The following is a 26,288-nucleotide window of genomic DNA, read 5'->3' on the forward strand; positions in this document are numbered from 1 at the left end:
CTTAGTTTGCTTCGTTCCCATCTACATGTCACATGTGGAACTGGGTCAGCATGCTGTCCTCCCTTTTTCTTTTTTTCCTCACTGTTTTGTTTTTTTTTTCACATCTAAAACTAGTGTTTTATATTGGCCCTACTCCTCTCTGCATTTGAAATTCTCCTTCCAAAACCCAAGTAATAGTTTTTTATCTATGTAGAAGATCTGAAGCCTTCTCTCCCTAGAGAGCAGAGGTCAGCACATTGTGGCCCACTGCCTGGTTTTAAAAATAAAGTTTTATTGAAACGCCATCCATTCATTTGTGTTTGTCTATGGCAGTTTTCACAGGACAAAGGTCGAGTTGGGTAGTTGTGACAGAGACAGTTTGGCTCACAAAGGCGAAAAGACTTACGTGTCTGGAAACCTTTGCATACCCCTGCTCTAGGTCAGTAGTTTTCCACCCTCTCTGTGCATTAGAATTACCTGGGAAGCTTTTGACAAAAATGTGAAATGGGCAGCCTTTGCTCCAGAACAATTAAGTTCGAGTCTCTGGCTGGGGCTGTATTTCCAGGTGATTGTAATGTGCAGTCAGATTGAGAAGTGCTGCTAATAGGTGCCCCCTTTTTTTTTCTCGATTACTCATTGAGCCCTGCTTCCTGGGGCTCCCAGATTTATGATCACTGTCAAGGCTTCGAAACTGTTCACTTGCTTAGTGACAGCTTAGGGAGAGAATGAGTAGAGTAAACCCCATGCTGCACATTATCTCGAAAGCCAACCTGCTGGCTGAAGGTCCCCGCAGATTCCCAAGGAGTTAACAGTTCAGTTGTCTTTTCCTGTTAGTTTCCTCCATAACTTCCTGGTTCATCAGTCTCTTCTTCCTTGTCATTTTGGACTTTTTTTCTGTTCCTTGTCGAGTTCCTGTGTCACCTTTTAGGTTGTTCAGTATATTTCTTCACACCATGCCTTTTTGAACTGTTAAATTTCTTGTTACTACTTTTGTGGTCAAATACTAATAACACAAAATTTACCATTTTAACCATCTTAAGTGGACAGTGTGGGGACATTAAGTGTTCCTATTGTGCAACCACCACAGCCCTCCATCCAGGACTCTTTTCATCTTGCAAGACTAAAACTTTATACTCACTAAACAATAACTCCTGATTACCCTGTCCCCCCAGCCTCTGGTCACCACAGGCTACTTTCTGTCTCTGTGAATTTGACTACTCTAGGCACCTCGTATCCGTGGGGCCATATAGTATTTGTCTTTTTGTGACTGGCTCATTTCACGTGGCATAATGTCCTCAATGCTCATTGATGTTATGACATGTAGCAGGATTTCCTTCATTTTTAAGCCTCAGTAATGTTCCATTATATGTACCATGTTTTGTTTATCCATTCATCTCTCAACTGATACTTGGGTTGCTTCTGTCTTTTGGCTGTTGTGAATAATGCTGCTATGAATATGAGTCTCTAAGTATCTCTCCGAGTCTATTAAATTCCTTTTTAACTTGATATCTCTGATCCTGTCTACAAGGAATTTGGACCTGGCATATGGTCCTTATTATTCTCACGTTGGACATAATGTGGTCACTAAGCATTGTACATCTTGCAGCTTTACCAGAAAGCAGAATATCAACATCATGTTTATAGGTAACACTGAAACCAAAAGGTCAAGTAGTATTTGGCAGTGTCCTTCACAGTATAGTCAGAAGCACCGACATGTGCTGGGCCACCGTTCATTCAGTGTCACAAATCATACTCCAAAGATATGGGGCTTGCCTGGTGATTTTCAATATTTGATAATCTTCATTTTTTTCCTTTTGTTTTTCACATGGTAAAAGTGAAAGCTCTTTGGGAGTCTGGTAGTTCAATATAGAAAATTTACAGGGCAAAGTGTGCATGTTTGCTTTTATTTTTATAGGTCCACAGTCATTTGGGCACAGTTACAAAGCCTAAACAGCTTTGAGAAGTAGAAGTTTTCTTTTTAATTTTAGGTTTTCAAAAGTTTTTGCTGTTTTCTTCTTCCTGCCTCCCCCCTTCTCTCTTCCTCTCCCCTCCGCTCCCCTCCCTTCCCCTCCCCTCCCCTCCCTTCCCCTTCCTTCCTTCTTTCCCTCCTCCCTCCCTCCGTCCCTCCCTCCCTTCCTTCCTTTCTTCCTTTCTTCTTTCCATAATTCATTTAGTGGCAAAACTCTGACCTGATCTGAAATGACTTCAGGCTATTCATTATCTTTATTTACTCCATTTAATGTGAACGTTCAAATTTTTTTTTTTTTTTGCTTCATAATATCTGTTTATTTTAAAAATTCTTCATCATATGGTCCAGCAATTCACTTCTGGATATATAACCCAAAGAATTGAAAACAGAGATTGAAACAGATATTTGTACCCCCAGGTTTATAGCATCATTATTCACAATAGCCCAAAGATGGAAGCAACCTAAGTGTCCACCAATGAATAAATGAATAAAGCAAATGTGGTATATGCATATAATGGAATATTATTCAGCCTTAGAAAGGAAGACAAATTTGACACACACTATAAGATGGATAAGCCTTGAAGGCATAATGCTATGGGAAAAAAAGTCAGACACAAGGTCAAATATTGTATGATTCCATTTATATGAGATACCTAGAATAGTCAAATTCATAGAGAAAGAAAGTAGAATGGTGGTTACCACAGGTTGAGGTGAAGAGAGATGGGAAGTTATTGTTTTGCAGTATAGAGTTTTAGTTTTGCAAGGGGAAAACAATTATGGAGTTGGATGGTGGCGCTGGTTGAAAAACATACATGTAATTAATACCATGGAACTGTACATTGGTTGTGATAGTACATTTTATGTTCTATTTATTTTACTACAATTACACTTAATTATTAAAAAAGAAAATACTGCCTAAAGAATGCAGCCCCTGAGGGGGTCTCCAGAAAGTCACTTAAGATTATTTATAAAACAAGCAAGTCAAGGAATAGGTCACTTAGAAATGACAAATATAGGGGCACCTAGGTGGCTCAGTTGTTAAGCATCTGCCTTTGGCTCAGGTCATGATACCAGGGTCCCGGGATCGAGTCCCGCGTCAGGCTCCCTGGTCAGCGGGAAGTCGGCCTCTCCCTCTGTCTGCCGCTCCCTCTCTTTGTGCACTCTCCCTCTCTCTCTCTTGAACTCTCTCATCCCAGAGATCCTGTTCCTGGTCTTATCTCTGTTCTGAGTCTTGATCATCAGGTTCTCTTTTTCTCTGGACATGGGATCTGGATCTCCGATTTTGAAACCAAATTTGGACTCTTGACTCTGGAATGCCAATTTCTTTAGCAAGTTGCTCTCTGGTATCAATGCCAGGTTAAGGGTTGTTCATAAATGCCCCGATGAGGGTGTGTAATTGTGAAGAAGTATAGCTGGTACGACACCGTCTGTCTTCTCTACTTTGAATCTCCTCTTCAGAGTGATCTTGGTCTTGACTTGATTCTAAGTCCTCATCGGGTTCTGATTTTTTCTGGCACTGGTGCCTAGCTCTTCGATTCTGAAACCAAATCTGGATTCTGGACTCATCAGTGTTGATTTCTAAAGCAAGTCTTTGTTTGGTAGCATAACCTGGGTAAGGATTTTGGTCAAATGCCTTGATGAGGATTTTCAATTGATCTTCTGTGAATTTGGTGCGGCTGCGTGTCTGATTCATTGTTATGGTCTTGTTTGGAGAGTTGTCTTGGGCCATGTTGGAAGAGAGTTCTGAAGTCTAAGGATCAGCTGAACATTCAAATTTTTTTTCCACAAAAATACTGTGTTTGATTACAGGGCACTTAGCTAGACCTCTTGGAGATGTTACATAATAGACAGTACATACATTAAATTACCATTCTAAAATCTAAGAAATTATAAATTACCTTCAAGAATTTTGGGCAAGGTTTATAGCCCTGCATTATCAAGTATCTGTTTTTCTTTCATTCAGATTAAGATCAAAGTTGGTGATGACATCCTAGCTCCCTTTGGGAGTCCCGTTTACTTTTATACACTCCTCCTGACCTGTATAAGGTCACCTGTGTCCTTCATTGCCCAAATCCCAAATAAAATAAAAAGATTTTATTTATTTATTTGACAGAGAGAGAGAGAGAGAGAGAGCGAGAGAGGGAACAGAAGCAGCAGGAGTGGGAATGGGAGAGGGAGAAGCAGGCTTCCTGCGGAGCAGGAAGCCCGATGCGGGGCTCGATCCCAGGACACTGGGACCATACCTGAACCGAAGGCAGACGCCCAACGGCTGAGCCACCCAGGCACCCCTCCTCCTGTCTTTTATTTGGCCATCATAGCATGTGGGTAGCTGCTCAGATTTCTAACTCTGGGCTTTTATCTGTTGGGAATGTACATGAAGCTCATTTGTGGAGAGATTCTTATTTTTAAGAAGCTGCAAAGCTGTCATATTATCCTAGGAAACCCAGACAAGGTGTTTATCTTAGTGATTTTCAAACCCTTCTTGCCGAGAGACTCAGCAGAGGATTTGTCATCACGGCTCTGCTTAAATATAGTCAAAAGGGCAGTTTTCACCATATTCATAAGCTTGTCACAGGGTCAGTCAGTTGGGCTGTAGACCATGATACCTCCTAGGAGGTGGAAAGTCAGTAAGTTGTACCTCTTGGTAGTTGGACATTGGTTTGTTTAAACCACCACAACAATTGAGGGGTGCCTGAGTGGCTCAGTCCGTTAAGCGTCCAACTCTTGATTTTGGCTCAGGTCATGATCTCAGGGTCATGAGATTGAGCCTTGTGTCATCGGGCTCCTTGCTCAGCAGGGAAGTCTGCTTGAGATTCTGTCTCTACCTCTCCCCCTCCTGCTGCACTCTCTCTGTCTCTCTCAAATAAGTAAATAAATCTTTAAAATTGTAAAAAAAAAATAAGAATAAAGCACTACAACAACTGAAATGAAGCCCACCACACTTGAGTGACTGGCAGTCTTCCACCTTTGTTGAGCTCTCTTCTGTTTTGGGGAAAATAGGATCCTTTATATTGCTCCAGAATATATAAGTGTGGTCACAACTCAAAACACATAACTTGCTGGTTTATTTTCTGCCTCCTTCTTTAATTCAGTAATAGATTCCCCAGGTCTTTGAAGTACTGTTTCTCTGGAATGTCCCACTCATCAATGACTCCCATGTACTTGTCAAAATGAGAGATGAAGGTGACTCTGAACGTGGGCTGAGGGCCATGCTTGCAGTCCTGGGCATTTTTCATAGTGTCCAAGGTATGGCTGGCTACACATAGTCCAGAAAAACATTCTTTTAGTTTTAACACCCCTTTTCAAGATATCATTGCTTGTTTTGAAAACTTATAAAAATTCTTCTTGCTTTGAGTTTCTTCTGGCTTTCAGGTTTAGAGTTTGTCAAAGAAATCAGGCTCACCTTTAAGCACAAGTCCCAGGATTTTGTGCTCTCGGATAACAGCTGAAAAGCTATAGAGGTTCTGGAGGGAGAGCCAAAGAAGGGAGTGAGGGAGGAAGGGACCATCAAATGGCAGCTTACCGACTTTACCACTCATATATCATTTCGTGCCCCAGATTTTTCTTTCCTTGACCTCCAGTGCCATTCTTTTTTCCTTACCCTCAGCCGATAGCTTCTGAAAAGCAACCTGAAAAGATTGGCTGATCTTCCCACCATCAGACTTATCATCTACCCTGCTTTGTAGTACCCATTTACTCTGCCTTCTTTCTGTTGGAATAAATGATCTCTCCCTGCACATCTGAAGCCAGACCTTACCCTTGTGATCTGCATCTCTTCACATATTCAAAAATTTACTCTTTGCTCCCTCAATTGTCATCTCTCTCTTTTCTACTGCACTGACTTCTTTTTCCACTGGGTCATTCCTTTAACATGTGCCCTTTCTAAAGTATACATCCATCTCTGCCTACTTCTCCATATCTGCTCACTCGAAGAGTTGACTGTGCTTTCCTTTCTTTATCTACTCTGGAGTATGTGCATACTCACCATTCCATAGAAGTTACTCACGTCAAGGTCACCTGTGTCCTTCATTGCCCAAATCCAACAGATAATGCCCCATTCTCATCTTAAACAACCTCTCAGCACTGTTGGACCATGAACATTCCTTCCCTCTTCAAACATTTTTTTTCTCCTTTGGCCTCCAGACCATCCTCATCTTATAATTGGCCTCCTAACTCATTAGCTATTCCTTCTTATTCTCCTTTGCTGGACTCTCCTCTTTTTCCTGACTTTTAATTGTTGGCTCACCCCAGTACTCAGTCCTGGGACCTCTTCTCTTGCACATACTATGGATGATTTTCTCTCATGGTCTGCTTCTACGCATGTATCTCTAGCTCCTTGCCTTTGAGCTCCGCTATATCTCTCTCCCCAGTATCTCGACTTGAATATCACACGGATATTTTATTCCTTGATAGGAATAAAATACTGCTCTTGATTTTTCTTTCCAAAGCTGCTCCTATCTAAGCTTCCTTATCTGAATAGCTTGTACTATCATGCATCCTGTTGTTCAAGGTCCGAATGTATAGATATTCTCGACTCCTCTCCTTTGCTGATATCTCATATTTGGTTAGTCCATCAGCAAACCTTTTAGCTTCTATCTTCAAAATAAGCCTGGGATCTGACCACCTCTCAACACTTCCTCAGCTACCACCCGAGTCCAAATTACCATTTTTCTCAACTGCCTATGCAGTTGGGTCCTCAGTGTCTTCCTGTCCTCAATCTTGCTCGTCTTGTTTCTCCATGTCAACTCTTCATACAATGGCCAGAGTAATTTTAAAAAAGTGTTAATCAAATCACAGCTCTTCCCTGCTCAAAACTCTCTTTTCGGTGGCTTTGAGCAGCACTGAGAATAAGTTACAAGTTCCTTATTATTGTCTGTAAGGCTATTAGCTGCCTCTCTGCCATCATCTTGTTGCCCTGTTACCCTTACTGGCTCCCTTTCAGCCATACTTGCTGCTTTTTCCACTAGCAACTCCATGCTCCCATCCACCCACAGGCCTTGAACCTGCATTTCCCCACCTGGAAGGCTTTTCCCATGGCAATGAGCATTCCTCACAACCTCCTTCATTCTCTGATTATGTGTTACTGATTATGTGTCACTTCTTTGGTGAAACCTTTTTAATATAAAATATCTCAAGTAGCCATCCATTCTTTGCCACTTTTTATCCACTTTTGCTCTATTTTTCGTCATAGCTCTTATCACTACCTTATATCATATGTTATGTTGTTTCTTATCTGTCTTGTCTACTAGATGGTGCCATGAATTCAGAGACCACATCTCCAGGGTCTAGAATAATATCAGGCACAGAATATGTGGTCTGTGAATAATTGTTAAATGACTTAATCTACTCAGGAACACAGGGGCAAGACATACAAGTATTAATGACAGTTCTGGGTAAATTACATGAATAATTTTCATGTGCTCTCATGTGTATAATCTCATTTAATCCTTACTTAAGATCAGTGCTATCATTTTCCCTATTTTAGAGGTGAGGAAAGAGCTATAGTACAGAGATATACCTTCCCCACATCACATAGAGAATTAGTGGTGAAAGCAGGATTTAAGCCCAGATCTTTTGATTATAAATCCTGTCTATTTCATGTATGAGAGACAGTAAGTGCTTTGGGAGTTGGAGAGAAATTTAGTTTACCAAGAGACATGGGCTCCTCTGGGTGCTTTGTGGAAATTTTAGAGTATTTATATCTGGAGATTTGAACATGGGATTGGACATGCATAAATAAACAGTGAAGGGATTCTGGATGTTGTAAATGGCATGAGCAAATGCAAAGAGGCATGAATGTGCGTGGTGAATTCACACAAGGAATTCACACAATGAATCACACACATATAGCAGATTCCTTGATCAGCAGTCTAAGGAGTAGGGCTTGAGCTCCAGGCAGTAGGAAACATTCGGAAATATTTAAATCAAGACTGCCATAAGCAGACAGGTATTCCAAAGATCCCCCAGCTTGGTCAGCAGTGCAGAGAGGAGGGAGAGGAGAGGAACCGAGGGGTGTAAGCAGGAGCAAGGGCCTAGGTTGGAAGGACTTGCTCTGAAAGAAAGAGGCAATTCTCAAAGGTAGAAAAAAAAGGTTAGAGAAGATTCTGGTAGCTCCCAAGATTTTGGAGAATGATCTTTTTTGTGTCTGATGATGCCAAACTTATCAAAACAAGGCATTCTTTTAAGAATATAGGTAGAAGATTAATCAAGTCTGGGGGTTGGGGTTTTGAGTTGTTAGTAGAAATCTTTAAAAAGTCATCATGAGAAAAATAACAAATTATAAAACAGCAACAGTTAGATCTTAACTCAGACTGAGAAACGTGTTTTGAGCTATCATGTTAGATCTAACTTCTTTTTTTTTAAGATTTTATTTATTTATTTGAGAGAGAGCAAGAGAGAGAGTATGAGCAGGGCAAGGGCAGAGGCAGAGGGAGAAGCAGACTCCCGCTGAGCAGGGAGCCCAATGCAGGACTCCATCCCAGGCCCCTGGGATCATGACCTGAGCTGAAGGCAGACGCTTAACCGACTGAGCCACCCAGGCGCCCCACAGATCTAACTTAATAAGAAAATATTTCTGTATTTTTTGTTTTGCCTTTTAGACTGTGCTTATCACATTGTGGCAAAGTTACTATGCATCGTGACTTTAGGCAAGGTGAAGTTTTATTTTAGAAGCTGACTCACTTTGAACTGGTTTTTAATAAATGTTCTAGGATGGTGGAAAGATCTGTGTGGAAGAGTGCTTAATATTTCAAAGCAAGCACTTGAAAATCTATTTCTGCTTCTTAGTAATAGGATCTCTGAAGTTCCAGAATTATTTTCGAATTGGTTCACTGGTTCTTGGAGGCCCTGCTATCCCCGGTCTTTGGAACTGGAGAGGATTTTGATGTGATCGCTTTTGCACCTGGCATTTTATGAAAATTGTTTTGGGGAATTACTTAGTCATATATCTAAGAAATATCTAGTGTTTATCCTCTTAGAGATTGGATTTAATGGCCAAAAGGCTTGATTTGACCCTATGCATGTCTCAGAGCTACTTAATTATTAAAATTCCTGACTGCTGAGTTCCTCAATTAAATTGCAAATTTAAATAAAACATGTGTGTTCTGTATCTCTATTTTGAAGCCGTCTGTGATCTATTTTTATGACTTACTGATTCCAGCCCTGTGCTCATGTTCTTGGAGCTTCCTTTGACTCTTCACACATCCCTCCTTTCTCCTCGCCCGTCTGAGCTCATCCCCACTTTTCAGAAGACCTCTTTAAAAGCCCCTTCTCACTTGCCTTGTTTCACTTCTCTGAACATTTATACGCAAGTGCACTTCTAATTTTTCTTTCCTTAATGTCACCCTAAACTGGATGCCGTGTACTTTGGTTTAAAATATTCTGCAAAGAGAAAGCAAGTCTGTGGGTACAACGTGCTCCATTAGTCCACCATTTTTTTTTCCACGAGAAGCAATAAAAACCCTTTGTCATTTAAATATTAGCACTTCTGATTTTTAAATTTGGTGATTTATTCACATTTTTTAAAAAAGCAATGACCAGCGGATGCAGTATGATAAAGGCCAAATAACCTGTGTGAGGGCGTGTTTAGTCCCCCAGGCTAGAAGTTAGCCAGCTCTGTAGAAAGCCAGAGTTTCCTAAGCTTCCAAACACCAGAGAATGTTCTCAAAAAGAGGTCTTGGTCAGACAGATGGGGAAATGCTAGGTTATTGCCCACTGGAGGATGTCTGCACGCATTAGCCTGTTACTAGTTCTGAGAAGCTCAAAGTTGAAAAAAAAATACATTTTTAAAGAACACAGCATTCCCCAAACTTACTTGACCATGGAGCCTTTTTTCCACATCATGTGTCTTAACACATGGATTCTGTGGGACCCCAGGAAATGCTTCTATAAGTATTTCCTTTCTTGGGTAGGCCAGAGAGTCAATGTGAAGGCCAATCCCCGTGGAATAATAACTTAATGCCCCTAAAGACATGATGTGAAGAACAAGTATTATCTTGGCATTTTAACTCCACCCAGTGCCATACAATGCCAACTCAATAAATTCTGGTGAATAGATTTCTGGAGGACCTGCCAGTCCCAAGAGTGGGAGAGGAAATGTGTGCACTGTTCGCGGTCTGTTCTTTGAGATGTCGGGTCTGTTCCTTTGTTTTTCCTCAGGTTTGTCATTGTGTGCAATGGCATATCCCGGTCCCATCACTGCCGGCATGCTGCATAATGGGTGAGGCTAAAGAGATGGAGGCAGCAGGTGTTCTAGCAATTAAAAAAAAAAAAAAAGAGAAAGAAAGAACAGAGCTGTTGATTGTTGCAAACAGCATTAGTCCTCCCTCCTTCCTTCTACAAACAGCAGCTCTCTGTGTCAGTCAGCGGGGAATAGCAACTGGTCTGCTTTGCTAGTTCTTATTACCTCCTGCCGTGGTCAAGGCTCTTGCTTGGAGAGTTTGTGTCCTTATGTCAGAGGTGAGGTGCGTTTTTCCCTTGTCCTCTAAAAGGTTATCACAACCTGGTAAATGTCCACAAACTTATTTCGTTAAAAATTTTATTGCCGTGGGGCACCTGGGTGGCTCAGTGGGTTAAACGTCTGCCTTCAGCTCAGGTCATGATCCCAGAATCCTGGGATTGAGCCCCGCAGCGGGCTCCCTGCTCAGAGGGGAGTCTGCTTCTCCCTCTCCCTCTGCTGCTCTCCCCACTCATGCTTGCTCGCTCTCTCTCTGAAATAAATAAATAAAATCTTTAAAAAACATTTTTTTATTGCTGTATGCTAGAATGGATCCAGGAACAATGACTGGCTTAGCTATCATTCTTGACTCTCCTATGAAAGGAAGAGGTAGAAATACATCTTCAAATTTAGGACGAGAGAGGGTACAAACTTTCGAGGACCTGATCTCTATTCCACAACTCAGAAACATTTACTACAGGAGAACAAAAGTAAAATCCTTATATTTGATTTCAAATGCCTGCAAAAGGCCTGTTCTTTGGATTATTGCTACTGCTTCAATTTTCAAGAATTTAGTGGAGACCTTTTGCTTTGCTTGCCTGTAGCCAGAAAATTGGAAGCAGGTATCTGAAAGGATAATAGATTTATATCATCATAATAGTTGTGTGTTCTATAAGATGATTATTTTCACACAGGAGTATATGCAAGTTTAGAAGCATTTAAATTTTCATGTAGTCCTATGCTTTGTTTTCAATTATTATTTGATAAATTCTCCAATATCATAGATATTTAGAAATGGTAATACATTTAAAATATTGTATTTAACTGTTAGCCTCATAATGTCTATGTAATACAGATTGCAAGTTTGCAGGGGTGTTTTGGAGCCAGCTTATTAAGAAGCTCAGGAGAGAAGATTGGGCGTATCTGCCCTTCATTGTGTTCAGCGACGTCAGGTTGAGCTTGAACTCGGCAGTGGTGGGAATTTTTACAGCATGGAGATTGGCAAGTGCTACATACCTGGGCTCCCCCCACACACACACCATGAAAACCAATTATTAAACGTTTAGCAAAATGCTCTTGGTTCTAGGCCATCTTGGAGGACATCTTGATTATAAAAGGTTTTTAAAATTTAATCAAGGACCTCTTGGAACATAGCAATAGTTCTAACAATAAGTTACCTTTTTAAAAAAATTTTATTGTGTTAGTCACCATACATTACATCATTAGTTTTTGATGTAGTGTTCCATGGTTCATTGTTTGCGTATAACACCCAGTGCTCCGTGCAATACATGCCCTCTTAATACCCATCACCGGGCTAACCCATCTCCCCACCCCCCGCCCCTCTAGAACCCTCAGTTTGTTTCTCAGAGTCCATTGTCTCTCATGATTCGTCTCCCACTCCGATTTCCCCAACTTCATTTTTCCCTTCCCACTATCTTCTTCTTCTTCTTCTTTTTTTAAACATATAATGTATTATTTGTTTCAGAGGTACAGGTCTGTGATTCAACAGTCTAACACAATTCACAGTGCTCACCATAGCACATACCCTCCCCAATGTCCATCACCCAGCCACCCCGTCCCTCCCACCCCCCACCACTCCAGCAACCCTCAGTTTGTTTCCTGAGATTAAGAGTCTCTTATGGTTTGTCTCCCTCTCTGGTTTCATCTTATTAACAGAGTTACCTTTTAAAACTTCTCTCATTTCTTCTTCTCCCTAGTGTTTTAGTTACTGTTTTTCAAGATGATGTGTGGGCAGAAGTTCCCATTGCTGGTTTTGTTGTGTTTTTGGTAAATCTAGTTCTTACCTATTGGCTTTATAAAGAATAGTCTTCCTGTGTTTTCTTTAATTGCCCTGCAGTAGTCCTGTGTTACACTGTTTTCTTACAGTTCTTTGTAACAGCCTGAAGACAGGACTCCTTCCTTGTTGAGGTACCCGTTATTTGTGCAGGAGGAGGTAAGGAGAGCTAAATACACAGCCTGAGCAATATTCACTCCCCTTGAAGCCGAAATGGCCTCTGCTTCCTCAGTCTGGGGCCCTCATTATTCTGCTGTGTCATGAGGCCCAGTGATGAACGGCATTTTAGTGGGCTGGGATTTCCACCTGCTGTCTTCATCACAAACCAGCCAAAAGAACAGGTTTCCTGCCCTAATACATTATTTGTAAGTTTAAAGAACCAGAGGAAGATAGGGAAATATTTTGTTGTAGAAATGCCTAATGGTCTTAAATGAAGCATCTTGTCTTCCTTCCTTCTCGTCCCCTCCATTCCCCATTAATGGATATTTATTTTTCCTTCCATAGGGGGTCAAGTTGTATATAGGATTATTTCAGCTTGGATTCTTTGGATATTTGTGATGATTCTTTGCATATGGAGATAAAAATCCAGTACATCATAGGCTTGTTATGATTTTACCCCCATGGTATTAAGTGAACAGATAATAAATGCACAGACATTATGACATTTTTCTAGATTTGGGGGTTTATTTTCTTATTCCACAGTGTAAGGAAAAGGCACAGTGAAGAGAGAAGAAGGTGGCACAGATAGTGGGAAGTCAGAGATTTATTTACAACTCAACTGATAACAGGGAAAAAAAATCACAGGGACACGGACGTATTTAGGCAACATAACATACTGTGTTAGGAGCATGGGTCAGGAGCCAGACTGGCCCAGCTTCGAGTCCTGACTCTGCCCCCTCCTAGCTATATGAAATTGGGCAAATTACTTACTGGTCTGCACTTCAGTTTCTTCATCTGGACAGCAGGGATAAAAATAGTACTTCTATCTGATAGCGCCTTGAGCAATTTTGTGTAAACTCAAAAAGACATCTCAGGGTGGACTGTCTGAGCTTTAGATACAGACAGTGGCTTTGTGTGAATTAGGAAAACATGACTCTTCTTGTAGTTGAGTTGGTGTGGTTTGACAAAGAGAGCCCAGGCTGGCTCTTAGTCTTAACTTGTCTCCTCAGCTGGGCACCCTTGTTCAGGGCACAACCTGTGTCATCAGCCACGACAATGTGACTACCACACTGGGCAGCTGAGGCATAAATGAGTCAGTTTTGGTTCTGTAAAAGATGCTGTTTCTGTTATCAAAATTTCAAGGTGGGAGGCTAGGGTGGAGGAGGGTTCAGAAGGCCTATAGATTTGTGTAGGGCTATCTTAGAGAAGGGAGGTGATTTGCTAGAAGCTGTTGGTTATTGGCAGAACTGTGGCTAGAACCCAGTTGTCTTGACTCTTGGTCTCCTACCAATGCTGAGTAGGTGTCGCTAGACAACTGTGTGATTCAAACAAAAGTACCATTGATAGAAGATGAGGGTGAGGGGCACTATGGCCTTTCCCAGCACCAAGTGCCTGCCCAGAGCCATTCACATGGCAAACTCACAGATGACATGTCTTTTATTTTCCAAAGCCAAACAGTACATTGGTTCCTTTGTCTGATATCTAAATATTTGTTTTAAAATATACTATGTAGAGGACATGTATAGATCCCAGCCACCATTTTTTTTATTATATTCAGTTAGCCAGAATATAGTACATCATAAGTTTCTGATGTAGTGTTCAACGATTCATTAGTTGCCTATAACACCCACTGCTCATCACAACACGTGCCCTCCTTAATACCCGCCAGCCACCATTTTAATAGAGGATTCGAGGAATATTATTATATGGAGGTGTCCTTCTGTTGCATTTGAATGAAAAACCTTTGAAAAGTGGTATCTTCCCGTTCCAAACTTTTTTGAGTAAAACCAAATGGAAAAATGGTTTAGTTACTAAAGAGAAAAAGGCAAATGAGGTTGAGTCACGGTGGAGGTTGGCCTATATGTTCCCAGTCCTCCCTTTAAAGTCTCTTAAGTTGTAAAATATAACACAAGTCTACAAAACCACATGAAACAAACACAGAGCTTAGTTAATTATTGAAGGTGAACAGTCTTGGAATCACTGTGTCAAGAAGTAGATCCAAATCCAGGAGTAGAATTCACCACCTTGGAAACCCCCTTCTTGGGCCCCCTCCCAGTGAGAATTCCTTCCCTCCTCCTTCTGCTCATTTTCTTTTGATCACTTCCTTGCTTTTCTTCATAGTTGTGTTGCCCAAGTCATACTAACTTTTTAAAGGATAGGCTATGTGATCATCCTATCTGTGTAATGAGCATTTCATCATTTTTAAGTGTAATCAACATACGATGATGTATTCATTTCAAGTGTACAACATGGATTTGATGTTTTATACATTACTCGCGATAAGTGTGCTCATCATGAGAAGTGTGGTCACCATCTGTCACCATACAGCATTATGACAGTATTATTGACTATATTCCCTATGCTGTGCTTTTCATCTCCATGACTTACTTATTTTATAACTAAGAGTTTGTACCCCTTAATCCCCTTTATTTATTTCACCCATCTCCCCTATTGCACGCTGCACCCACCCACCTCCCCCCCTGCCCCCGGCAACCCTCAGTTTGTTCTCTGAATTTAAGAGTCTGGGTTTTTCTTTTTTGTTTGTTTATGGTTCCCTTGTTCTGTTTTTTATATTCCACATATAAGTGAAATCATATGGTATTTGTCTTTCTGTGTTTGACTTCTTTCACTTAGCACAATGCCCTCTAGGTCCATCCATGTTGTCACAAATGGCAAGATCTCATTCTTTTTCACCACGTTTTATTTTCATTTGGTAATCTAATAACTTGTTTGGGTGAATTCTAGTAGTTTTCTAACTTGACTTGGATGCCTTTTTAATACCGGTGACATACAGCAGTTTTGTGGTTACTTTGGATTCTTGGCTAAAAATCATTCAGTCATTAGAATCTCCAGTAGTGAAATCTACCAATTCTTTACACAACTCTACAACTGTCACAGGACTGTGTGTACTTGGCTGACCCTCTAGTTCCAGTTCTTTGCCCCAAATCAGGAAGCCAAGGGGCTTGACCTCCCTTTCCTTCCCATCCTCAGTGCTAATGTCATGTTGACTTGATGGCTGGCAAGTGCCATTTGTGTGTAGTGAGCAGGTGAGAGAGTGGGTTGAATATAAATGAAATGACCAGTAGTAAACTGGTAAGTGCCCGATAGTGAACTGTCATCAGTGAAAACAGGTAAGAGAAACTGCTCCAGGAAAATGAATGAATGAATGAATGAATGAGAAGGCACTGGTCAGGTTGTTGACCTGAGTACTCTGCAGACACTGCTTAATGACTTTCAGTCCTAGCCTCAGGCAACAGTTTATTATGAATATTTTGAAACATAGAAAGAAAGAAAAGAAAGAAAAGAAAGAAAAGAAAAGAAAGAAAAGAAAAGAAAGAAAGAAAGAAAAGTAGGAAGGAGGAAGGAAGGGAGATAGATTAGTTCAAAGAAACCCATGTACACCACACCTAGTTTCAGTAATTGCAAACATTTTCTCCATTTACTTCTTACACACACCCCCCCAAGTATTTTTTCAACCATTTCAAAATAAATTGCAGGCAGCAGACCTCTTTCCCTCTAAATATTTTAGCGTGCATCTCCAAGTTCTCCTATGTAACCAGCATGCCGTTGTCAGTCTTAATAAAGTGAAGTAATGCCCTAGTATTATCAAATGACCAGTATGTATTCAGATTTTCCCAGTTGTGCCCAAAATGTCTTATAAAGTTTCATTTAAACTAGGATTTCCATAAAGAGCAAACCATGCAATTGTCTCTTAAGTCTCTCATTTTGTAAATAGCAACCCTCCCCTTTTCTTCATGACATTGGCTTTTTGAAGGTCAGTTTTCTTATAAAATGTGTCATATTCTGGTCTTGCACAGTTGTGTCCTCATGGTATCATTGAACCCTGACGCTGTGTGGGAGGTTAGCACCCTGACGCCCCTGTGTGGTTCTGTACCCAGCGCCTACAAACCCAGACCCATCTGGCTAATGTGCCTCAACTATATTCTTTCTCCTGAGCACCGTTTCTCAACAGAAATTGCAACCACCTGGTTTAGACGCTGAAGTTGTGGATTTTTTTTTCCCTCCTTGGATATATGGCTTGGGGGAAAAAGTAATAGAACTTCCACGCAGTGTTAAATATCCTACTAGATGGTTTCCACTTAGGCTTTGTAACCTCTCCCAACCTCATAAAACAGGCTCCTGTTTTAAAGACACGGGAACAGACTTGGAGAAATGAAGCCATTTGTCCAGTGTCACATAACTCCTGAGTGTCAGACCTGAAATTTGGACCCAGATTTGCCTAATTCAGAGGTTTTATACTTCAGTGTGCTGAGGACCGGATGACAGTTCCATACACTGATTTGCCAAAATTAGCCTGAACTGAAATATTTATTTAAGGAGAAAAACATGACACCCAGGTAAAAATAACACCATGGCTGAAGCATATCTCTGCTCCTTGCAATGGAGACAACATACATAACCCAGAAGCACTCCACTAGCCCACTTTCTTTCTGGACTCTTCTTTCTCTTTGCTCTCAAATCAATCACTAACACTTGATGTTGTGTTAAAGCTCACTTTGAGTGTTGTCTGTCTTTGCAGCTTCTGTTCTGTGTCTTCGTAAGGCCAGGACAACTTGAGGATGTGCAAACATAGTTCCTGCTAACCCCACTCACATGTTCCTGGACTGACCATTTTTCCATGCCTACAGCGTACAATGAGTAGATCAGAGGATTTAATGCTCCCAGGGTGCTTTTGAGCGTTGCCTGGATTCTTAATTAGATCTCTCTCTCTCTCTGTTTTTTTCAGTGGAGTCTGTCAATCTGTGGTTATAAACAGCCGCCTTCTGGTTTTCTGATGACATGATGAAAATATAAATGGATTCTGCAGATTGCATTTTATTATCCTCAATATTAAGCACTTAGATCTAGTGCTGGAGAGGATCATGGTCTGATCATGTTGATTAAATCATCCCAGGCCTGGACTTCTGTGCTGTTTCTTTGCCAACCCAAACTGAATGGATAGAAGAAGCAATTGTTATTAGAGAGAGTATAGTGGTGTAAATGCTGCAAGAAGACGTGCCTTCCGAAGGCAGTGCGGTGGGGCAGTGAAGCCCGGATTCTAGTCGCATCCTTGCTGATAGCCAGCTGCGTGACCTGGAGCAAGTCACTTAATGGGCAGGACATTATGTGTCTCATCTGTGACATGAAGGGGTTGTGGTTATGACTTGAACTTATTTTGGCGTCGTGAGAAGGGACGCGGGATGGCTCGATGGCGACATTGCTGGATGCTGTGTGGGAGGTGGCCCGGGGAAGGGGTCACAGCAGGAGCAGAGAGGGCAGGGGGGTGGCTGCTGCTGTCATCTCGCTGAGAGGCAGCTGTGGCTCGAGCTAGTGTGGTGCTGCAGAGACGGGGAAAAGAGCAGGTCTAGACTACATTTGGAGGGACAAACCTTGCTCTTCTCATTGCTCTCGGGGCAGGGGACCCATGTCACAAATTTTGTTTTGCTCTTGGTAAGTGTGAAACGTGCGTTAGGTAACCAAGTGGAGATGTCAAAGAAGCAGCTGGATATTTGATTCTGGACTTCCGAGGAGATGGGTCAGGGCCACCAATGATATTGCGTGAGTTAGCACATGCCAGGTAGTTAGAGATATTTAAAGGTGGGAATATTTAAACTCATAAAAATGCCTGAGTTATTGTATGTGACATGTTTGAAGGCAGGGGACTGCCCAGGGGAGGGGAGTGTGTGGCTAGAGAGAGGCCAAAGGCAAAGCGAGGAGAGGAGAAAAGAACCATGTTGCACAGGTAGGCAATGAGTGAGGAAGACGTACGTATGGCAACGGTGAAGAGCTATTTACTGAATGAGGTCGAAGGAAAAGCAGGGGTGTCTGGCCATGGGCGGCGACCTACAAGATGCAAGTGGTCCAGGCAGGGGGCAGTGGTTGACTCTCAAGCTGCTGAGACCTTGATGCCCATCAGCTGAGATGTCTCTGTGGATCAGACAATGTGGTGATAAGAGAATTTAAGGGGAGAACCAGGAAAGCGTGGCATCATCCAAGGTCTGGCAGGAAAGACCTGTAAGGAGTATCGGAAAGAGAAGAATCAGTAATGGAATCTGATGCTAGTATTGTTGCCAGTGTCGACGATGAGATTTATTGAACTCTGGCTGTGGCTCAGGCACTGTGGGAAGGGTGTGGCAAACACTGATTCTTTGACTCTTGACGCAAACCTTGGGGATAGGGACAAGTATCATTTTATAAGTAGGGAGGCTGAGGGTTGATAGAAGTTCATTAATCTACTTATAATTTAGCTTGTGCTTGTGGAGCTCAGAGTCAGACTCATGGGTCTCAACTCAACCCTATAAGAATTTTCAGGGAATTAAAAGTGGATAGCTTGGAGACCCCTGAGCTATGATGATTAAGGGCAATGGGTGCTCGATACTCATTCAGGGAGTTTGGACTGTGAAAGGAAGGAGAAAAACAGGATCGTTGAAGGGGCTGGTTTGAATTAGGGTTCTTAGGAAAAGGGGGATTGCATGCTACCAGCAGGGAGATGAAGACTGCTGTGGGCCACGGGGTAAGGTAAGGACCCGGGGGTGAGAAGGGATGGCATCCAGAGCCTTGACAGGGGAAAGAGAAAGTGTATTTCTTCCTTTTGAGGAAAGGATGAAAAGATAAGGGTAGAAACCATATACAGAGGAATGTGTATGGGGTTAGGGGCAGTGGTCCTAAAGGTTTGGCCAGATAGTTTCCATCACACTATGAGTCCAAAAGCGAGGTCATTGTATATCAATGGGGATGGTAGAGTCCTCAAGGAAGTAATTGAGAGCAACAAGCCAAATGTCATTTTGGGACTGTCTCTTTAGGAATGAAGAATTAGTGGGGAATGGGGAGAATGACTGCCAAAGAACTGCTTCCTTGCCCCCATCTTCTGGGGTATCTTTTTTGTTTTAGGATCAAGGTCAACCCATAGCTCTGACACACAGATCCTTTACTTCTGGGCCATGCCCACCCTGGCATCTCATGCCCTCTGACCCTCTCCCTCTCCACCTGCCTCCCTGCTGTGCTCAGCCCTTAGAACTTTTCCTCTTTGCTCAAAGAAACCTTTGTGCAGGTCTTTGTGTCTGCCTGGAGTGCACTACTTCATCTCCTTCCTTTGGGAAATCCCTCCTACTCTTCAGGACCAACTCAAATGTCAGCTCCTCAAAGCTGTCTTGGGCAGAGAGAGTTCATTCTTTTGCTCAGATGCTGCACAGTATTGTGCTTAGGAATAAGAACTCTGCAGTCACACTACAGGTTCAATCCCGGCTCTACTATTTGTTAGCTTTGTGTCCTTCAGCACCTTACTGAACCTCTCTGTGTCTAGGTTTCCTTGACTTTACAGTGGAACTAATAATAATAATAGGATCCACCTCACTAGGTTTTTATGAGGATTAAATAAAACAATATTTGGATTTGGCAAGCTTTTAGAACAGACAGGACATATGGTAGTTGGTATCTGAATGTGAACTGTTAACATGCAACTATTCCTTCAGTCATGCAATTTGTGTTAATTGCTCTTGTAGATCTGTGTCCATATTTCTCTTCCAACATCTACTGTACTGTTTGATCTTTCCCCCTGGATTGTGGATTCTTCCTGGGTAGGGTACAGATTTTATTATTTTGGTCTCACATGCATACCTATGACATTGCCTGGCACGAAATGGGTATTCAGTAGATGATTGATTGGTTGATTGCTAATTCTATTTCAGATGAGTGTGATTTATGATTGTTTATGAAGAGTTTCCATAGAAACTTGATTTGATTTTTCTAGCAACCCCACGAAGAAGACAAAAGTAGCAATGGATTTATTTCTCAGTAAATGTGAAAAATAAGAGCAATTCTATTCTGCTTTATTTTACAGTTTAAGTGTAAAAATATGCAGAAATGTCCTTTTATTAAATAAATCAAATATGATCAGAAGAGAAGGGAGTATAATGAGCCACAAATAATCTTCTTCAGTGAATTTTAAAGAGGTATTATTTTTCATTTACTGTTTATAGGAGGAAATCACAACCTTCTGAAAGCATACCTTTTTTTTTAAATTTACTTCAACAGATATTTATTGACTATCTACTGTGAGCCAAGTACTTTTCTAGGCACAGAGTATACAACAGTGAAGAAAACAAGTAAAATTTCCCACTCTAACCTTACTGGGTGGAGTTGGGCAATAAACAAAATAAAAATGTATTATGAAGTGTACCTATTTTTGTACAATTTAGAGAAAATATCTATGCCTTTCAAAAGTTAAGTCAAAATATATTAAATTCTGTATTTTTTTCAGTTGCTTGAACCCAGGGACCATCATTTTGTCAGGTAATAGAATCTCCTCTCTTAAGATCATTATAATAGGGTTTCCAACATCTATTTAAAATCCTCTTTAGACCTGCAGTTTATTGGTGGACTGCAGTTTGTCCACCAGATTGCTCTAAGAAAAAACAACTGAAGATGAATGAAAATGTTTCTGAAATACAGTTTGTATAAATGAAATGAACAGGCTGAGAGACTGATTCTTGGCAGTCTTTGACTATTCATGGCAATTACTTAATAACAGTGGTAACAAAGTAATTAGCAAAGTGTAGCATTTTGATATAATGTGTTACATTATAAACACATAAAAATATTACCATAAATTTGTGTTTTTTTATTAGACTTTTTTTTTCAGTCTCCATATTTCAGTTATCTGAATGGTTTAGAGCAGTGCCATTGACATGAACAGACTCAAAAACATAATTACCTTTCAGTTCACTGAGAAGGAAATCAAATACAGATGAGCTTACTTAATAATTACTTGCATAGAAACAGTGTGATGACACATTGTGATATCCTTTTGCTTCTGCTTTTGGTTTAATTGCTAAAGTAGGTGAAAGTGTTTCTTTTCCTTTAAAACTAACAATGTTCTGGTAAGTTATCCATTCTTGAGTATTTTAATCTGACACTTAGAGCATGTCCCTCCATTGCTGTAAATAACAAGTATTTTAGATAGTAATGAAAGTGAATTAAACCTGAACCATAAAGCAAGGAAAGAAATCCGATATTGGGCTTTACTGAATGACACACAAGGCATAGTCGGTGACATAGCTGCCGCTAAAGTACTTGAGGATCTCTTCGAATGGGGAGATGTGTGCAGGTTCATTATGGCCACTCTTGAAATCGTGTTGTCCAGTGGTTTGGTCAATATGTTCCTATTAGTTTTTTGTGTGTTTGTTGCTTGCTTGCTTGTTTTTCTGGTGAATGCCTTTAAGGAACGGTAGAAACTTTGGCTTTTACTATGAGTGAGATGAGGAGGTTTTGGGGGATTTTAAGTGGAGTAGTAGCGCAATCTAACTTTATGAGATTACCCTGGCTGCTCTTTTGAGAATAGAGGGAAGGGAGGCAAGGGTGGAGCAGTAAGGCCAGTTAAGAGACTTATCCAGGTATAGGATGATGGTGGCTGGGAGTAGGTGGTAGAATGAGAAGTAGTTGGATTGTGGCTAAGTTCTGAAGGGAAAATCAACAATTTGTTGGCGGGCGTGATTGGGTGTGAGAGATATGGGTCAAGTATCACAAAGTTGAACAGCTGCAAGGATGGAGTTACAAGCATTAATTGATCAGATGGGTGAGGACCAGCAGGGTGTGGAGAGCAGGATTTGGGGGAAATGATAAAGTGCTCTTGACATTTCAAGCTGCTCTTCCATTGCTAGCCCTGGGATGCTCCTGAACCTGGGCTCTCTCCCCACCCATTCCACTCCCAAGTCCCCATATCAGGCTCTCTTTAAGAGTTTTATTAGATCTTCCCATCCTGCTCGGTATCCTTGGAGGGTCATCAGGAGCTCATGGCTTGGCTAGCACCTTGTCTGCAAGGTTACTGAGAGTCCATACTTGGGATCCAGGTGGGAAGGTTAGTGAAGAGTTTGGGCAGCTATTGTTCACTTCCCCTGCTCATGGACTATTGGTAATGGTGGTTGATTCTTGGCAGCCATATTGTTTTTTTAATAGCAGTGGCTTATGCTGTCATGAAGGGAACAGTAATTAACAGACTTTAGAGTTAAAATACACAATGTGTGACATTATAAACACATCATAAAAATGTTGTTGAGACAGGACATCCAGAATCCTGATTCCAGTGGATGGTCCTCCTTTTCTGATTCTGAACTGTTGGCTTACTTTCTATGCTAGGTCAGGGCTTTGTAAAATTTACTTTGCATATGAATCACATGGGGATCTTTTTGGATGCTGGTTCTGATTAAGTAGATCTTGTAGAGGGTAGGGGGAGGACTGATAGTCTGTATTTCTAACATTAATTTTAGGTGAAGTTCTGCTGCTACTAGTCTAAGGGCCTAACTCTTCAGTGGCATGGTCCTTGTTGAATTTCTGGAGTCTATTTAACTGTCGACCCTCTTAACCAAGATCTAGACACCTCTGTGCTAAATAACTTGGGCTTGGAAGAAAGGATGGCATTAGGATCAGCGGAGAGCAGTGAGAAGGCTATGCTGGGCCCTAATGGACACAGGAGCAGGGAAGAAAGCAGAGGAAGAACAGAGGCAGAAATGAGCACCTTCCTCCATTTGCATGGTGCCTGTTTCCATCTCCATAATTGGCAGTCTAGGAGATTGAATTTAATCATACTACACCTTGGAGGATGTTAATTAGCAGGCTGACTTGGGACTGTTAAATCTACTCGAAATTTTTTACCGGCTACGCATCACATACAATATATTTTAAAATAGTACCTGAGCATTTTAAGTAGTTGGTGGACCACCAATATTTTCTTATAACCTTAATAGTCCTGTTAACTTCTGTTTATGGTATGAGTTTGGTTATTTGTTTCCTCTCAGTCTGTGAGCCTTCTGCATGCAGTGATCGTGTCTCATTTGTGTTTTGGTCTCTAGGCCCTGCCCATCATCATGGCTCAATAAATGGAGAGGGGCCTGGGTTGTCTTGGCCAGAGATTCTGTAATAGATATAGGTAAACTCTCTTGGGTCTCAATGTTAACATCATTGGTGCTAGAACAATATAATTTTAACAAAAATATAAAGACCTGGGGGGAAGATGTTTTCAGAATCTTCTGATCACTTCTTGGTGAATAGAGGTTAGTTTTATAGATAATATTAGTGGTTCCTTGAGAATATAAATTAGGACTTAATAGATTCAGGAAAGAAAATGCTAAATTGTTTAAAGTCTGCATTTAAAATCTTAGCTTTTTAAAGGAGATCTTTCCTAATTTCTTTATTTTAGGAAAAAAGCTAGATATTTGCAAACTGTAAATACAAACTACTCTTTATCCTTTTTCTCACCTTCCCTTAAGTAAGAATGAGAAGATATTAACAAAGGACTATTTTTCTTTTTTCCCTTTTTCTTCCTTTCTCTTCCTTCATTTCTTTCTTTCTTTCTTTCTTTCTTTCTTTCTTTCTTTCTTTCTTTCAGGAAAGTTTTTGGAAAATAGAGAAAATTTAAAGAAGAAAATAAAAATCACACCTGCTTCCCACCATGAAGAGATAACGTGTTGTCATATTTTCTGTGTGTGTGTATGCATGTGTGTACATGTATCTGTATCTGTCCGTTTTGTAAAATTTTTGTCTGGTTTCGGAATCAGGGTAACACTGGCCTGATAGAATGAATTGGGAAGTATGCTTTCTTCTTCAATTGTCTGGAATAGTTTGTGTAGAATTGCATTATTTCTTCCTTATGTATTTGTTGTAATTTACTAGATAAACCTTCTGGGACTGACATTTTCTTTTGGAAAAGTTATCTGTTTCTTTGTTGAATGAACTTGGGTTGTTTGTGTCAAGAAATTTATCCAGTTAAATTTACCAATTTAAGTTGGTAAATATATTGAGATGAATTTATTTATAATATCCCGTTATCATTTTAAGGTCTATAAAATCTGTAATGATGTCATCTCTGTCATTCCTGATGTTGGTAATTTGTGTCTTTCTTTTTTGGCTAAAAACCAAAGGTTGTCTGTTTTATTAGCTAAAGATTTATCAACCTGGCTAAATGTTCCCAGTTTTATTGGTCTCAAGTAAATAGCTTTTGATTTCATTGATTTTTCTCGATTGCTCTTTGGTTTTCTATTTGATTTGATTTCAACTGATAAAGTTTTCCCCCTTTTTTTCTACGTAATTTGGGCTTAATTTGCTTAAGAAAGAAGGAAAATTCATTGATTTGAGATCTTCTTTTCTGATATAGGTTTTTGTGCTATACATTTCCCCAAAATACTGATTTAGTGTCTTTCCATACGTTTTTGCATAGCCATATTCTTTCACTACAAAATATATTCTAATTTCTTTTTATTTCTTCTTTGATCAGTGGGTTGTTTTTTACATTGTATTACTTAGTTTAAAATTATTTGGAAATTTTTTCCCAGAGATATTTCTGTTGTTAATTTCTAATTTAATTCCATTGCGGTCAGATGGCATGCTTTTTTTTGTGAATCGAATTCTTTTAAGTTTATAAATAAAATGACTTTCTCTTGTTTACTGACCCAGAAGTTGTTCTATCTCAATACATGTTCATTGTGAACTTAAGAAGAAAAATATGTATTCTGCCCTGGTAGGGTGAAGTATTGTTGAAATATAAGTTAAGTCAATTTGGTTGACAGTGTTGTTCAAGTCTTCTATATCCTTATTGATTTTTTGTTTGCTTGTTCTGTAAGTTACGGGAGAGAGAATATATTTCTGACTCTTAGTTTTGAATTTGTTTCTCCTTGCAGATCTGTTTTGGCTTATGTATTTTGAAGTTTTTATTAGATGTAAAAATGTTTAGGATTTTTTGATCTTCCTGATTAGCTAAACCATTTGTCGTTACGAAATGACTTTCTCTGTCCTTGGTATTCTTTGTTCTAAAAGTTTCTTTGTTTGATATTAATATCTGGCTTTTAAAAATTAACATTAGCATGTTATTATCTTATTCCTTTCTTCCATTTTTAATGTACTTCTTTTTTTTAAGATTTTATTTATTTATTTGACAGAGAGAGACAGTGAGAGAGGGAACACAAGCAGGGGGAGTGGGAGAGGGAGAAGCAGGCTTCCTGCTGAGCAGAGAGCCCGATGCGGGGCTCGATCCCAGGACCCTGGGACCATGACCCGAGCCTAAGGCAGATGCTTAACGACTGAGCCACCCAGGCACCCCTAACCTACTTCTATCTTTATATTTAAAGTGCATTTCTCCTAGGCAGCACATTGTTCGGTCTTGCTTCTTTTCCATTATGACACTCTCTGTCTTTTAATCGGGGATGTTTAGGCCATTTATATTTAATGCACTTATAGATATGCTTAGGTTTAAGTCTACAGTATTGTTATTTACTTTTTACTTATTTCATCTATTCTGTATTCTCTTTTCCTCTTTTTTCTTTTTGCCTTTTTTAATTGTTAAGAGTATTTTGGGGGCTTCTGGGTGGCTCAGTTGTTAAGCGTCTGCATTCGGCTCAGGTCATGATCGCGGGGTCCTGGGATCAAGCCCTCTGTTGGGCTCCCTGCTCCGCGGGAAGCCTGCTTCTCCCTCTCCCACTCCCCTGCTTGTGTTCCCTCTCTTGCTGTGTCTCTCTCTCTGACAAATAAATAAATAAAATCTTAAAAAGAAAGTATTTTTAATGATTCCGTTTTATCTCCCTTCTAAGCTTGTTAACTATAACTTATTTTGCTACTTTAGAGGTTGCTTTAGGATTTTATATATTTAGGGTATGCATATTTATCTGGCATACCACAGATAGTCAATATACTTAATGAATGAACCAATGAGTGCCCTGGTGCCTAGGTCAGAGGGCTGCTGAGAGCCAGAGGTATCAAGAATGATCATCAGTCCTGTGCTATTAGTCATGCTTTTCCAGATTTTATTTTCCTCTTTCACACCAAGTTATTATGGATTTTGGCTCTAGTATTCCTGTCTTGATGTTTGTCTCTTGAGGTTAGGTGTCTGTACCTACCCGCCTCTGTCCCCTTAATGTTTTAACAAATAGATACTTTATCCTTAGGTGGAGCTTTCTGCAGGCTTT

At 40.5% G+C, this 26,288-nt stretch overlaps 2 protein-coding genes across 8 annotated transcripts in view; one reads left to right on the plus strand and one right to left on the minus strand.

The window, feature by feature from the left end:
• The window catches only part of LIMCH1 (LIM and calponin homology domains 1), a 321,761-nt gene that overhangs the window by 101,806 nt on the left and 193,667 nt on the right, over positions 1-26,288 (plus strand). The gene's annotated exons all lie outside the window — the stretch shown is intronic.
• LOC112835468 (double homeobox protein A-like) lies at positions 3,162-3,677 on the minus strand. The gene is given in 1 exon segment (XM_025886969.1): positions 3,162-3,677. A coding segment is annotated over 1 exon segment (516 nt).

The sequence above is a fragment of the Callorhinus ursinus genome, unplaced genomic scaffold (genome assembly GCF_003265705.2).
Source record: "Callorhinus ursinus isolate GAN/ISIS: 27379988/994484 unplaced genomic scaffold, GSC_fseal_2.0 scaffold4, whole genome shotgun sequence".
Lineage (NCBI taxonomy): Eukaryota > Metazoa > Chordata > Mammalia > Carnivora > Otariidae > Callorhinus > Callorhinus ursinus.